Source organism: Mustela erminea, chromosome 8 (assembly GCF_009829155.1).
Source record: "Mustela erminea isolate mMusErm1 chromosome 8, mMusErm1.Pri, whole genome shotgun sequence".
NCBI lineage: Eukaryota > Metazoa > Chordata > Mammalia > Carnivora > Mustelidae > Mustela > Mustela erminea.
Genome location: NC_045621.1, coordinates 44,201,456 through 44,217,525, shown reverse-complemented (window position 1 = coordinate 44,217,525; position 16,070 = coordinate 44,201,456). Strand labels below are relative to the sequence as shown.

General features: G+C 59.4%; 1 protein-coding gene across 1 annotated transcript; it reads right to left on the bottom strand.

Annotated features, from left to right (window-relative positions):
- Window positions 1–9: 9 nt before the first annotated feature.
- On the bottom strand, window positions 10–10,714 carry ERFE (erythroferrone). Its single transcript, XM_032355338.1, has 8 exons — window positions 10,423–10,714; window positions 8,032–8,154; window positions 6,709–6,811; window positions 5,338–5,579; window positions 5,146–5,254; window positions 4,974–5,064; window positions 4,148–4,226; window positions 10–3,009 (listed from the first exon to the last, which is right to left on the bottom strand). The coding sequence occupies exons 1-8, from the start codon at window positions 10,615–10,617 to the stop codon at window positions 2,911–2,913; spliced, it is 1,041 nt and encodes a 346-aa protein (XP_032211229.1). The 5' UTR covers window positions 10,618–10,714; the 3' UTR covers window positions 10–2,910.
- Between the last annotated feature and the right edge of the window lie 5,356 nt (window positions 10,715–16,070).

Below are 16,070 nucleotides of genomic sequence, written 5' to 3'. Positions count from 1 at the left end.
TTGCTTTTGGATACACTTTGGGTCTTTCCTTATTAAACTGTCGTCGGCTTCTTGGATTGGCCCATGATAGTGACCCACTAGCTGCTCAGTGTGCCACGTTTCATAGTTCCTAGCACATTCCCTGTGCTCTCTCGCCCTTGAAATGACCCTGGTTGGGGAAGTGACATTTACAGGAGGAGAGGGAGGTAGGAACCCACCTAGACAGGCTGTCAGAGCAAGAGGAAGCTACATAAACCTCACAGGGCAGGATGTGAGGCTTTGCTGCGGGGAAGACTGGGTGGGAAGTTACTGCTTTCTGGAGTGGTGTGCCTCGGGTAGGCCCTCCCGGAATGGCATGGAGTTTGGCTTCTTTCTAATTCCATTGGTAATAGATGCAGGGGAGTGGGCAGTGTCCTGCCTTGAGTGGTCAGGCTGCCGTTTGGATCGGCCCCTGAAGTCCAGCTTCCACTTTGAGGAAGGTATGTGCATCCGCTGCGCCCCGCGCTGGGCTGAAGTTGGGCTTTGCGGAGACACTTGAAAGGGATCCTTATGGTAAAAATGTTAACAAATGCTTAACTAGCCCATTCATAAGAATAAAATGCTTCTCGATTCCTTGTGTGAAACAGGTCACCCCATCGCTGTCATTTGTATTTCAGTAACACGGCCCTGAGGCCTCTGTAGGGTTTGCCTCAGGATGATGTAAGTTTCTCAGATCTTGCCTGGACGCTTCCAGGCAAATGCTTGTGCCCCCACCCATCCCAGAGCGCGCCTTATCACCCCTTTAGCTCCAGAGCCCGAGTCCCCGCTGCCAGCACACCCTTCCCCGGAGAGTAGGGCGCGGGTTCCATCCCTGACGTCGTATGGGGGAGCAGGGTGCACCACTGAAGGCAGGCTCCCAGCATCCCAGAGCTGGAAAATAGGACAGCTGATTCAGTCTGCATCTCCCCACGGCAAACCAGGCACCACTAACTCCGCGAACGCCACTGCCCCAGAGCTGGGGGCAGCTTCAGCGGAGGCTTCCCTGACAAACCCCCACTCCACCACTGTCTTCATGTGGTCCAGCCCCAGCCCCCTGTGCTGGGATGGGGGGGTCACCTTCCACCTCCCCTCCCCGAGTCCACTGCTCGCCATTCCCAGTGGACCTGGGCGAAGTGATGAAGGTCTTATTTTAAGGTCTGCCCTTTGTCTTTATAACTCTGGATAGTCACATAGCACGAGAATTCTGAAGAACATCTCATCCAGTCAGTTATATATATAAATACATTCCATCTGGCAATATTATACAATAAATATTTCAACAAATTGTGGTATAATACACTTAGGTTAAGAAAAGGAAAGATCTGTGGCTTTTTTAAGGAAAAAATGTCTGAACGATCTGTGCCCGCTGGGTGCAGAAGGAAATCCAGGGAAGGGCGTGGCCCCCAGCTCTTATCAGACTGCGAGGGGAGGCAGGACGTGGGCCAGCACTTCCCGGTAGGGCGGGTACCGTCCCTACTGAGAATCCTGCTGGGCCTGCCAAGGGCACCATGTGGGGCTGCTCTGCGTGTGGGGTGTCTGGGCTCCCCCACAGCCAGGAAGGATCGGGGAGTGGGTTCTTAGTGGAGATGGAAACTGAGGACCCTGGGGGTCCATCAGACCTGGGTGTGGTCACCCGCTTCTGAGGCCATCTGGATAGTCCAGGTGACTGCAGCCACTGCCCTCTTCTCTTCAGGCCTGATCACATCCTGTGGTACCAGATCCCTGCAGCCACGTGGAGTTTGGGTGGGGTTCCCTACACCTTGGAAGAAACCTGCACACAGATGCCCATGTTCCCCCACAGGTCCCATCACTGCTTTAGCATCACGGTGGACTTGGGACCCAGGTCTTAGGGAGCCAAGACCAGCTTTCTGGGCATCCTCTCTCGGTCTGTTTGTTCTCCGCCTGAGCTCAGGGCCGCATGTGTCCCCAGGTGGGGAAGATGCTTGGAAGAACTGCAGAGCTGGCTGGTGCTCGTGGGACCACAGGTGGGCAGCGGGAGCTGTTGGCTCATGGGAGGCCTCTGCTCTTTCTGTTCAGATGAATGGGCAGGGCCTGCTCATCTCTAATCTGCAGAGATATTCTAGGTCTTTCATTTGGTGGGTGGATCCTAGCGGTCAGAACCTCATAGGGACTGGGAAGAGGCACCTGTCTAATAGGAGCAGTGCAGGGCGCTCTGCAAAGGCCATCTGCAAGGTGAACTTAAGCATGGCAGACTCTCACTGTCCCCCATTAGCCCCTTTCCAGTGTTGCTCTGGCACCTGGGGCTTCTGGGCCAAGGGGCTGTGAGACTCTTGAGTCCTGTGGTCACTGCAGGAAATTCAGGCCAAAGGCACCACTGGGGAAGGGCAGGTGGGGACCAGGAAGCCCCAGGTGGAGACGAGGGAAGCAGTGTGGAGGCTGCTGCGCTGGCCAGCATGCTGTCCCTAGAAAGCCCTCAGACCCTGTGCAGGGCACCCAGGCAGGTGACCAGCCTTTCCCCTCCCTGCTGGCATCCGGCAGTCCACAAGAACACTGGAAAGATGGAAAAGGTGGGGGCCGGGCCAAGGCGAAGAGGCTGAGGCTGTCTGGGCAAGCTGCCTCATAGGCCAGAAGGGGAACCAGTCTGTAGCGAGGAACAGAGCAAGTCCTCCCGGGCACTGAGCCCCACTAGAAACATTGGCTAAGCAACAGCCCAATAGGGCTCTTCTCCTTTTGAAAGACCGCATCCTGAGATTGCTTCTGGTTCTGTGGCTCCCCGTCTGCATGTCCCCTCCCTAGGCTGCCGGTAGTTGGCCACTTCTGGGCTGACCTACAGGGGCAGTGCGGGCAGCTCCAGGGAGCCTCGTCTTGCGTGTGGCCTTGCCACCGAACACCGCCCAGAGACTGGACCCTGCTTCCGCTCACTGGGCAAGAGGAAGGGCCTGGTGTGTCCACTCACACGCCAAGGAGGACAGCGCTGAAGTGGGAGCCGCTGCGCACGGTGAGGGAGGAGCCGCTGGCGTTGTCCAGGAAGACCGAGGCATACTGCCCCGTCTGCGGGGAAGGGCAGGGTCAGCCTGGGCTCTGCCAGCCTGCGGGTGCGCCCCCCAGGTGAGCATGCCACCGCCCATGCCACTTGGCCCCGCAGGGCTCTCAGGGTCAGCAAGATGTTCCAGACGCAAAACAGGTTTCTCTGTGGCACGTGCTTCTCTAGACTGGGGTGAGGGGGGCCCTTCCCCTCAGCCTGGCCTAAAGCCGCTTAACAGAGCCTACCTGGGCCGGGTACTCCGGCCTGCCTTTTCCGGGGGTGGCCCGCACAGCCCCAGGCACACTTCCCCAGAAGGGCAGAATCGGGGGGCCCGCCCACCTTCTGCCTCTTAGGACCCCAGGTGGGCCACGTGGCCCCAGCAGTACTGGGGACCAGACCCTCGAATGCCTTCTAGTAACCACAGCCGGCTGGCTCAGGCAGCCTGGCCTCCGATTCCGCTTGAGCATGTGACTTAACCTCTCTGTGCCTTAGTTACCTTCTTTTGAAACAGTGGAATCACTGCACGTCAGCTACACTTCAGTAATGTTTTCTTTAAAAAGTGAATAGACAAAAAATAGGACTACAGACCTCAAAGCACTGATAATTAATTTCTGCAAAGAGCTTAGAATGGGGCCTGGCACGGTGCCAGGGAAGGGCCAGGTGAGATTCCATAGGTCTGCACTTAGGTGTTTTCTTGTTTAATAAATCCCTCCTTTACATCAGTTTCTCAATCACTTGCCAAAGGCCCCCCAATGCCAGAAAGAGATGGTCAGGTATGGTTCTGTGTAGAAAGTAGACCTCCTGCCTCTCACAGTCTCCACAGACCCAGGGTGTTGGGATGGCAGCCTGAGGGCGTGGAGCCCACATCCGCTCCCTCCCGTTACACGGAGCGCTTGCCCACCCTCAGTGCGGGATGATGGGCAGGTCTGAGAACTACAGCCTGAGCAGCCGAGCATGGGCTGTGCCTCTAAGGACCCCAGGGGGACCACGTGGCCCCTGGGGAAGGGGACCTGGAGGTGGCCCCACTTCACCTGAACCCGGGGGAGGCACCCTCTCCCAGGCCTGGAGTTTGCTGGCACTGCTCCCAGAGACCTGGAGCCCCCACTAACACCCCCTCTCTTCCTGGTCACCCCCCCAAGTCGTGCCCAAGCCTGCCCCACGCACCTGCAGGTACAGAACGCCATTGACCGAGATGGTGAAGAGCTCACTGCTGCCCTCCAGACCCATGACGGCCTCCAGGGAGCTGTGGTGAAACAGTAAGAGGATCAGCCCTCATCCCCCAGGCCCCACCAACCTCACCCACTGATCACCCCGGCAACCAACTCGGGCCCAGCTGAGGGCAGTGCTACAGCTGTCTTGGCCAGGTCTTATGGTGGAGGGTAGTATCTGAACAGGGTCCTCCAGAGGAGTCAGGAGAGTGTCCACAGGGCCAAAGGGGGTCTATGGGTGCCAGGAAAGGCAAGCCGGGGCCCAGGCCAGGAGCTGGAGCAGAGCCAGGTGGGCAGCAGCTGACACTCAAAGGTGGGTTCAGACCAATCCCTGAAGGCTTCCTTCCGAATGCAGAGTACAAAGTTTGAACTTCATTCCCTTCTACAGCTGTTGTGGGGTGCCTGCTCTGTGCCTGGGCTCTGCTGGGGGTACTGGGGATTTTCAGGGAGCCCACCACCAGGAGGGGGGGCGTGGCTGCAGTGGTCAGGAAAGGCCTCTCCGAGGAGGAGCCTGTGGGCCTCCCAGCGACAGAGAGTCAGCCCCCTGCAGGGGTGAGGGGAGCCAGGAGGCTAGGAAAGTTTGGGTTAAGAACAGGAACACACACAAACCCCCCACTCCCCGCCTTACTGGAAAGGGAAGGTCCGTTGGGTACCCAAGCACTGACTGGGAAGCTAGGGAGGAGGTGATGGAGGATGGGGCGTGTCCTGACGCGGCGCAGGAGGGGGCCACGTGGGGGCGGGTCTGGCGCCGGGGTCCCCACTCTGCCCCAGCGCCCACTCACGCGTTGCGCTGGCACCGGGACTGGATGCAGATGAGGAGGCGCAGGCGGTCCCGGGGGCGCGGCGGGCCCCGCCTGGGCTGCTCTGTGAGCGCTGCAGGGGGAGGAAGGCGGGTGGTCACGGCCCGCGGGGGCACGCACTCTGGGGCGGACCCCCCACCACCCCAGACCTCACCGGCGTGCAGCGTGGCGGCGAGCGCGTAGAAGCCGGCGACCGGCGCCGTGTACTGGCCGCTGGTCAGGTTCAGGCCAGGGCCGCGGCGGAAGGAGCCCTGGGCGTCGGGCTGCGGGACGCACAGATGTCAGCCAGGGCCCATCCGCCGCCGCCTGCCCGCGCCCCGCCCCCCGCCCTCAGGCCCAGACTCACCAGGTAGTAGCCGCCGAGCTCGTGCAGTGCGCGCCGCTCCACCAATGCGTCCCGGCGCAGGCGGCCGTGGAAGGCAGCCTCAACGCGCGGCGCCCACGGACCCGGGGCCAGCGGTGCGGCCACCAGCGCCAGCACGCTTGCGTCCCCCGCCGCCTCCTCGTCCTCCCCGATGGTGGCTGTGCCCTCGGGGGGGCCATGCGTGCAGGGCTCGGGCTCCATGCGCTCACGCTGCCGCACTGCACCTGGCACAGAGCGAGCAGTGGCTGCGCCCGCCTGCCCTCCCCTGCCTCTTGATGGGAATCCGCCTTCTGGAACCCTGGGATCCTGCTGCCAGGCACCCGACCAACTGGGGCTTCCTGAGCCCGCTGCTGCTCCTGCTTCCCTTCAAGCTTTGGCTACCAGGGAGCTTGGGGCCCGGTGCCCTGGTTCTCCTGCCTCCTCTTGCCACTCCACCCGCTTGTCCCCCTCACGTTGCTGTTTTCTCTGCTTACAGTATTACTGTACCCAGAATGCGGTACAATAAGCAGCCCGCTCACTTTTGCAAGGAAGCTGGGTGTAAGTAAGTAAGTATGGCCGCGTTGCTGGAAATAACATGGAGATCCTTCAGTCTCCAAAGCTCGTGTATTTAAATAAACAGTTCGTGGAAGGGGGGAAAGGCTCTAAGAGTTCCCATGATAAAGCGAACTCTAGTAAATATAATGAGCCATGGCTGGGCAGCTGGCCTCGCACAGGGTCATCTCCTGGACAGGACACCTCAGCTGTGCTTGCCCTCCCTCTGCTGCCTCCAACTCAGCGGCCACAGCCTGGGCTGCACCTGTGCTGCCCACTACACAATCCTTCCTGCCTCCACCACCCCCCAAACCCGTGGGGGCTCTTGAGACCACTGAGACTGCCACAGACACAGGCAGGGACACAGGGGATCCAGGGGAAGAAGCTGGGGTCTCCGTTGTGGGGCCCATGTCACCTGGGGTGCGTATGAAATCCCCATGGTCTCTTTGTGATCTGAGAAGCACTTCGCAAAGTTAAGGACCTCTGATCCCTCCCTGACGATCCTCACTTGGTGGAGGTTGGGTACAGGTGTCCTGGCCTTGGCTGGGCTCACCGGACTCCCAGAGGAGCAGTGGGTCCTGGTCCCCAAGAACCCACTGAACACCCAATGGCCAGTCCACCTTCTCTGCGAAGCCCCCACCTTAACACACTCCTGCCAACACCTGCCCCTGCCCCTTGGCCTCACCCGCATCCGCTGTGGGCTCCTGAGCCCAGCACGGAGGAGGGGCCTCCTTGAATCCTGGCCAACATGGGGACATCTAACTGTCTTGGCTCCTCCAGGAACCCCTCCTCCAGCCACCCGCACAGGGGCACTGCCCCTACCTCTCAGCAGCAGCTGGAACTCCTTCAGCAGTACCTCAGGTGGGATGATGGGACCAGGGGGGCCCTGGGGACCAGGGGGACCTGGGGGTCCCGGCAGACCAAGCTGAAAAGGAATAAGGAACTTCATCAGTGAGGCTATCTAGCAGAGAGGTGGGGGACAGTGGGCACCGTCTGCAAGCTCTTGCAACTAAGAAGCAGGCTTTGACCTGTGGGGTTGAGGTCAGCTCCTGGGCCTCAGACTCCCCAAGAAGGCAGCAAGGCTCCACTTTAAAAGCCACTGGCCCTGAGTGTGAGGACTGCATTGTGCTGGAGGCCCAGGACTGACTGGGTCGGTGGGGCCCCTGGGAGGTGGGGCTCCCAGCAAGCAAGAGCACCACATGGGGACACAGAGGGGTCCCTGGATGGAGTAGGGAGGTTAGCCAACGTCAGTGGGTTCTCTGTGCCTGGCCCCATGTCGGGACCTGGGACCCTCAGGGAGTCCACCCTCGGCTGGGATGGGACCCCAACACAGGAGCAAGTCAGTCCCCTGCAAGGAAGGGCACAAGGGAGCCCCAGCTTAGCCGGGGGTGGGGCCAGGTGGCTCCAAGGGGTGGCAGTGAGGCGAGGTCATGGTGACAGCCCAGCGACCTGCCTGTGTCAGGCTCAGAGCCTGGTGCTCCAGTGTTGGGGCTGAGCTGGGATAGGGCGAGGCCAGCCCTTGTTGGGGGGGGAGGGGCAGAAAGCCCGAACCCAGTTTGTGAGCAACACAGCCGTGGCCCAGAGCTCCCCACCCCAGGGAACAGGTAGCCATGAGGACCAGATATCAGGCTTCTGGCTAGGTTGAATGACAGTGGGAACCCTACAACAGCCAGGGTCCCTGGGCTCCCCATCTCCTGGGAACCAGCTGGTATGTCTGTCACTCCAGCCTGACTGCAGTCCCTCCAGTTCGGTCCCCTACTGCCCTGCCAGGCCAGCCCGGGGCCTCCCTTGCTAGGATGCAGAGGGAGGAGAAGCGGGGGCTTGGGGGGGGGGATGGTAACTGATGGGCCTGCCTAGAAAAATGATCAGAACAGACCTCAAACTCAGGGTTGCCTGGGCCCCTCAGCTTGGCACTTCCTACACTCTCTGACCCCAGGCCAAAGGGGAAGGTCTGTCCTCACTGGCAAGGCCCAGGGTGCACCAGTGGGGCTGGTGAGGGGTGCAAGGGGGTGATGGTGGTGGGCTGGGGGTACAGGGAAGCCCTGCAGGGGAAGGCTCCTTGCTCACCATCCCCCGCCCTGGAAATACACACCCACCCACCCACACACACACACACACACACAGAGCTGGGGCTCTTGTACTCACCTTCAGCTTCCTGGCCTTGCCTCTGCTTCCCCTCTTGCCATTGACGCCTTTTTCGCTCTGCCTGATAAAGAGCATCCAGGCATCCCTGGGGTCAAAGCTACGTGCCCCCTCAGCGGTGGGCTCCTGGAACACAGTCAGCCCCCAGGTTGGTTCACCTTCCCCAGTGGCTGCCCGCCAAATACATGGAATTTGTCCAGACGTCACCGAGCCCCTGTCCTTGTCAGCAGTGTCGCTCAGGGCCCTGTCCTTGTCAACAGCGATGCCCTCCAAGTCAGCACAGCTCTCCCTGCATGCTTCCCTCCCTTGTGACACATGGAGGACGACCAGGCCACACCACGGCCTGGGCGTTGTGTGAGTAGACGACTTTGTGAGTGCAGGAAGATGGAGTGCAGAGCTCTGGAGCCCCTGAGAAGCCAGAACCCTGGCACGTGGGCCACCAGGCCTCTGGCGGTCTCTGGCTGTAGGAGCTGCAGTGAACAAGCCTCCTTGGGAGACTCAGCAGCAGGAAGGGACCACCAGACTCACAAGTGCCAGGGAAGAGACGACTGTGATCATTGGGGCCCTCTGGGTGGCCCCCTCTGACGTTCGGGGGATGCCCATTTCGGCCCTCGGGGTACCCACAGCTTACCCTACGAGACAGTTGGGGGGCTGGTGGACTACCTCTGCTACGTTTGCATTGAGTCAGTCAGCTTCCTTGGGACCTCTTAGACAAGGGCGGCGAAGGTTCCCGAATCCATTCTCCCCCATGCTGCATTCTGACCAGTCCTGACACGGAGAATTCCAGGAGGTCCCTTCCAAGCAGAGGCCTTTGGCCCATTACTTAGTGGGCCTCCGGCAGTCTGGGCCCCAAAAAAGGCCTCCAGCTGGGAAGGAAATCAGCTGGAGGGCTTAGATGAGGTCACAAGCACCACGCAGGCAGCTGATAGAAGGACCCAGGGTTTTCGAGCTGGCTGGGACCTTCCTTAGGAGACAGAGCCAGGGGTCTCCTGGCTGCTCTGCAGGGCCAGGTGCCTGCCCTCGGGAGCCAGTGTGCTACGGGAGAATTGGAGGAGGACAGGGCCCTCCACATCAGAGGAGCCTGGGGTTGGACAGAGAAAAGCCTCAGAGTGCCCAGGACCACCCCACAACCTGCTGACTGCTGGCCCTCCCATGTGCTGTCTTGCTGGTTGCTCACTGTGGACACAGGACTGGAGTCCACTTGACGGCCTCACTCAGCCTTCGGCAGGGCCATATGCCGGCAGTATTCCACGTGGGCTGGATGGGCGTGCCAAGCTGACCGCCCCCACCCCCAGCTGGACTCGGACCCCGGTTTGGTCTGGGGGGAGCGGAAACAGGCTGGAGCCATGTCAGCCGGGGACCCCAGCAGACAAGCCTGTGACAGTGTGGGTGGGTGCTGGGCAGCAGTCCTGGCCCCACCGAAATCCCCAGTCTTGAGGGGCTCTCGGGAGGTGGGGAACCTCTGCTACCACACCGTCCCCCAAAGACAGTCCAAGGCCAGAATCCTTTCTAGAAGCACAGAAGGCCCCTTGCCTCCTGGGGACTCTCCTAACATCTCCCTCCTCCAGAAGGTGTGGCCAGTTGCCTGGGTGGGGTTTGCCTTCCCCGACTCCTGGGGTGGGGAGGAGGACTTGGGAGGGGCTCCTCCCAGGGAGCCCACAGGGCTGGCTGCTACCTTCACCCTCTTCAAAGGAGGTGTCCTTGGTCTTCGTGGCTCCAAGTGTCCGCTGAAGCCCAGCTGTGCCCGCAGGGCCCCTGAGCATCTCCTCTGACAGCTCTCTCCCCTCCCTTTCTGAGAGGTCCCACAGGCTCGGAGCCTCCTTGGAAGCCCCTGGACCCCCTCTTCCCCCAGCCTGACCACTCTGCACCACCCTCACGGGAGGGTACGGAGCAGAACGAAAAATTACCCTTTCATGGTCACACGTCACAGGACCCCTTGCTCCCCATACCCAAAGAGAGGCACTTTTGGGGGTTTGTTTCTGGGACAGAATTTTGCCTAATAGTCTGGAGGGAGGGTGGCCTCACAAACAAGTTCCTTCCAATTTCATGAGAATCAAGTTATTCACATTTTACTCACTTCCCAACTTCCCTCTGCGCCGGCCCCCTCTCCCGCCCCCGCCCCTGGCCTGGCCACAGGTGCTCTGATGCCCCGGAGCCATCCCCAGAGCGCCAGGGCAACGCCAACTGGCTGCGCAGAGGGGCAGCGCCCTGAGTCTTCCCCTGCCCCGCAAGACAAGTGCTTCTGTCCCCGCTTCGGAAGGGAAGGCCCCCAGGTCAGCCCAGGTCCCTGCCCGCAATGCCGCGCCTCCCTCCGCCCTTAGAGCATCCGGACCCCAGGGAGGCGCGGGCTTGGGCTGGGGAAACTGAGGCCCGGGGCGTCCGGGGCGCTCTTACCAGCGTGCGGGCGGGCGGCCCTGTGCGGCTGTCCCCGGGGCCCGCGGGCAGCTCGTTTCCGAGGCCCGGCTCCGGGCGATTGCGGCCGTCCACGGGCTCGCCGGGCTCCGAGGAGCGGAGGCCGGCGGCGGCGGCCAGCAGGCCGGCACAGACGAGCAGCAGGCGCGTCCCGGCGGGGCGGCGGGCTGGGGCCATGCGGGCGGCGGGTCCCTCTGGGCTCGGAGCGCGGCGTCTGGGGATCTCTCTCCCGCTCGGCGCCTTATAACGCGCTTGAATCCCCCGCCTCGCCGGCCGCGCGTCACGACTGTCCGCCCTCTGCCGGCGTCGGCGCGAACTGCAGCGGCTGCCGGGGCACGTGCTCATGCGCGCGCGCGTGCGTGTGTGTGCGCGCGCGCGTGCGTATGCCTGCCTGTGGGTGTACGTGTACTATGCGCGCGTGTCTGCCTCTGTGTGTGTACGTGTACATATGTGCGTGTGTCTGTGTGTGTGCACGCACGTGTGCGTAAGTCTGCCTATGTACGTATGCGCGTGTGTCTGCCTGTGTGTGTGATCACATGCTCATGCATGTCTGCCTGTGTACGTGTACGCAAGTGCATGTGTCTGCCTCTCTGTGTGTGTGCACGCATATGTCTGCCTGTGTGTGTACATGTACATATGTGCGCATGTCCGCCTGTGTGTGTGCACACGTATGCGTCTGCCTGTGTGTACGTGTACACATGCACGCATGTGTCTGCCTCCGTGTGTGTGCATGTATTTTGCCTGTGTGTACGTGTACATATGCACGTGTGTCTGTGTGTGTGCACGCACATGTGCGTATGTCTGCCTGTGTACGTATAGGTATGCGCGCGTCTGCCTGGGTGTGTGATCACACGCTCATGCATATGTCTCCCTGTGTGTGTACGTGTATATATGCGTGCATGTGTGTGTGTGTCTGGCTGTGGGAGGTGCGCAGAGGCAGAAAGTGGGGAGGGAGGGGTCGCTGCAGAGGATTGGGCGTGGAGCGAGTGAGGCCTGCAGGATGGGGCGCGGAGTAGGAAAGAGGGACATGCGGTAGAGTGGGGGTACAGGGGACTACCAGGCGGGGGGCGGTACTCTGTCACATTGGCTAGAGCGCCCAGTCCTGTTCAGCAGGTCTGGGCTCCATCTCCAGGCCCCAGATCCCCTCCCTTTGCGTTGTCCAGTTCTCTGGAGAGCCAGGGTGCCCATTCACCTGGTCCTGGACCCTCTGCCCTCCTGACACCCTTTTCTCTCCAGGGAGCTGGGTCTCCTCCCTCCTCTGAACCTGGGGGCAGCCCTTCCAACATCTGTTCCGCTCTGAGGCCTGTAGGGACTAGGAGGTTTATCCTGGTGGCACCCTGTGAGGTCCAGGCCTTGCCTACACAGCTTTAGTATGTGGGAGCAGGAAGATACTCAAAGCCCCTCCCCAGTGCCTCTTTCCCATGTGGGGGCCCCCTCCCTTCCAGGGTTGCCTTCTCTCCATGGTTGGGGTGCCCACAACTCAGAGTGGGCTGTCCTTCCCCATCCCTGTGCACCGGAAGAATCCACACTCTGGGACAGTCACCCTGCACCGAAGTGGCTGAACTACAGCCCAGGCTTGGAGGACTGAGCCCTGTGGTGACCTGGCCAGGTGGGGGACTAGAACCTAAGGTCCAGCCCAGTGTCCAGCTAGAGTAGAGGGAAAAGACCCTGCAGGCATGGATCCAGGCTCCTCTCTGAAAAGAGCCAGACCACCCCTCGACTCTGGGCTGCTTTGTTCTATTCCCTGTCCACGGCCTCTCCGACTCTGGCAGAAGGTGTGAGGGTAGCATCAAGGTGCCCACACCTGGTGGGCACACTGTGTACTTTGTTCAAGAGTGGGAGAAGGCGCAGCTCAGGGATGCACCTTCCGAGGCCCGCCACCCACATCAGGAGATGACTTCCTCCTCTTCAGAAGAGGGGAGGCCTCACCCAGGCCTATTTCGCAACGTAGGGAACTGAAAGTAGGTGGTGCCCTCCCTAGCCGGGGGGAGGGGAGCCAGGAGCACCCCCAACTCCTGCCCTGTTTCAGGGTCTGGCTTCCTGTACCCAACGGGGGGTGGGGGGTTCAGAGGAAATATTTCATGCTTTAGAAAAAACCTCATATTAGGTGTTCCTTGTTCTGTGACTCTGCCTCTTTTCCTGTAGGAGGTGAATATGGTGATCGAATTGGGGTTTTTTTGGGGGGGGTGTTTAAACAAACAAAATACCGGGCCTACCTTGAGAGTCTGTCCCCCAAGGGGTCTGTGTGTTCTGTGGGGTATCCTTCAGAGACAAATTAAGACTGGAACAAAGAAGTTCTGTCTGTATTTTGAAAAAAAAATTTTTTAATTATCGGTAGAATGAAAACTTTGAAATTTCTAGAGAAACTGCAGATCCCCAAGAAGATATTTGGTAAACACTGGCTTATGTGAGATGCACTCAACAAAATACATGAACTTCTTCCATCTGCAAACATTCAACTGTTTTGTCACTAATAAGGAATCAAATTGGTTGAGGCTGTTTTAAAGCCATCAAAGAATTAAGGATTTCTTGGGTGGATTCTCATTTCTTGTCCCCCAAGGAAAGTCTGTTAGGAAGCTGGGTGTGTGGAACTTTGTAGTGACATGTTTGTGCTGGGACATGGGCCTTGGTGTGAACTACTACAGTTTTGTTCAGTTTCCTTTTTTCAGGAAGACTTTATCTGGGACCATAGGAGGCCAAGTGTGGGGCGTGTTCTGTCTCCCAGTCTGCTGGTAGAGAGAGGCTCCTGGCCCAGGGAGAGGCAACTTGAGATCGGTCATTTCATGTTTCTGAAAACGCACGTCCACACCCAGCCCCTCATCTGCTTTCCACCGACCACACTGAGACCACATGGACTAGTCCCACAAGGCAGGTGGCTTACACAGGGACACCCAGCCCGGGTTTGGGGCCAGGGCCAGGCCTTCTTGCCCACTGGGCATGATCCCATCTTCCCAACCACATGTCTTGCCCATTATGGTCCTTCCTGTTCTAGATGATGAGAAATATGAGCTACATGATGATCTTGAAGGTTCTTGGAAATGTGGCCCTGTCCTTTCCCTTAGATAAGCTGGTATCCCATAGGCATGGGATTTTCTGTGGGGGCCTGGCTGGGAGGGAGGGCCAAGGAAATGCATGTGGCTGGCCACTCTTGAACCCAGCAGGCTCACCCACAGAACAGTCCAACCTTGGTTGGTAGGTGGACCGTCCCAGGGGCAGCCCTGCAGCGGGAAGGACAGACTTCTCTTGGGGGCCACTTGCAGGCCCTGACTCTGCTTCCCAGCTGATGGTGGCCAGTTTGTGTCAGAGCTCCACGGAGTTTTCTTCTGGTTTCCTTGCCTGAGAGCTGAGATCAATGCACACGTGGCTCCAGGCCTGCTCTAGGGTGAGCTGAGGTCACGGTGGGCATTGTGTAGGCCTATGAGTGAGGCCGCCTTGCCTTCTAGGCTGCATAAGTGGCGAAGGTCCCTGACCTAGGCCATCAGCCCCATGTCATGGAGGGCTGCCCTCAGACTGATGTGAAGACAGAGGCTCCAGGCAGAGCGTGACTGGAACACAGGACAGACTGACCCAGCCATGGGTCTGCTCAGCAAACCTGGCTCTGGCTTGGCCATTTGGAGCAAAGGTCACATCTGGCTTTGGAGGAGGTGTTCATTTCTCCGAGACTCAGTTTCCTGGTCTGTAGAGTGGGCATGATGGCTGTCGGCTCTGAGGCTTGGTCTGGGATCCCATTCATAAGTGAGGTGTGAGCAGGCAAAGCCAAGAGCCTCAGCATGGAGGCCGGGCTGCTTGGATGCCCCGCTTCTGGGCGGCTGGCCTGGACTCTGTCTGCAGGGACGTGGTGCGTACTGCTCTCAGGACCCAATACCATTCAGCCCAACTTATGCTGTGGAGAGGTGAAGCTCGGGCTCTGTCCCCTTTGGCCATGCTGTCACCTTTCGGCCTTCTGGGAATGGAAGGATCCAGTTTGGGGCATGTGATCCTCAGATGTTCGTGTGACTTCATTTCCATCTCACAGTGGGGGGCCCCAGCCCGCAAGACACCAGCTTTGAGGACAGGAGCTGTTGCCATGTGAAAAACGGTTATTTTCCCAAACAGCGGACAATCCTAGTGATGTCATGGGCCCTGCTGGCAGACCCAAATCAAATCGGTTCTGGTGCTGGTACAGGCTCCCGTCACACGGTCCCGAGGTGATGACACAGCCTGGCTCCGGGGCCAGAGAGCACAGAGGGCCAGGGCCTTGCGTGTTTCTGGGGTCCCATTTCAAAAATGAAATCCACTCAGAGGAGGGCGGGGCTTAGGCAAGAATCACACAGGTCAAGGACCAGCAGAAACCAGGTTCCGGTGGCACCCAACGGCTTGTCCCCCTGCAGCAGCTGCCCCGGGGTCAGAGCAGGGTCCGCATCTGGGGCTGAGGTCCTGGATCCCAGGGTGGAAGTACTGAATGAGTGGCCGCAGAAGGGGACCTGACGAAGCCCGAGGTGTCCTCCCCCATGTGCCCTCATGCCCGGATGAAACTTAATCCTCATTCTTGGGCCCTCATGTCATGGCCTCAGCCCTGGCTTCCCATCAGCCTGCTGTACTCGAGCTGTTCCCACTCTTCTCTTTTCCTCCAGAGGAAGAACCTCTGCTGATGAAGTCATGGGAATAAAAGCTCCCTTTGCCCCCGAAAACAGTGGGAGCCTGGCGTCAGCCTGTTGTGTGGCCTCTCCATGACCAGGCAGGCGATCTTTGCTGCTTACTGGAACCTTCCAAACACATGACATCATCTAAATCTCAAATCCTGTGATCATTCCCATTGCACAGATGAGGAAACTGAGCCTGAGATCTTGGGACTGGCCCAAGGTCACTGGTCAGGCCTTCGAAGCTTGGGGTCAGTAGCTCATGCAGTGAAGAGTGACTCATTCCTGCTGAGTACCAGGCATGGGGCAGGAGCCAAAAATAAGCCACGTGCATCCTGGACAGGTCTGTGGGCAACCTCAGCTCCTGGGGGGGAAGGGTCCTTTCTCACGTCTACCCAGAGCATCTCTTGCCTTATGCTCTGCTCATTGTTTCCATGCTTTCAATTAATTCACTTAAAAAACCAGACTAGCTCACCTCTCGGTTTTAATGTAAGAGGGTAGATTTTGGTGATAGTGGCCCAGGCTGTGTTCCTTCAGCAAAGGCCCCAGATCCTTGGCACTCTTTCCCTCCGGCTCTCTGTCTGGAGGCTGCGTCCACTCCTTCCCATGCAGAGGGGCGGAGGGCTGGTGACAGCTCCCCCACTGTTGCTAGGTGCCCCCCCTGGAGGCCTCTTCAGCCCTCCCTGGACTCCCCCTACCTGCCCACACCTCGGAAGTAGCCCTTTGTTACACTGTCTTCTGTTACTCTATTTCAGGGGTCATCTGTTTCCTCCCAGGACCCTGAAGGACACAACTGGCCTGAGCCAATGAATGGGGGTGGCTCAGCAGATCAGATGAGGGGATCTGGCACCCAAATGTTGAGGACCAGGCCCTGGAGTGGGCTGAGCTTCTCCTACCCCAAACACGAGCTCCCCACCATTGCCCCCCATGGTGTGCAGGAGCAGAAGCCGGTCTTATTCTAGAATACCACCCTTCCAACCCGTTTGTGATAAAAAGAAGTCCACAGACACG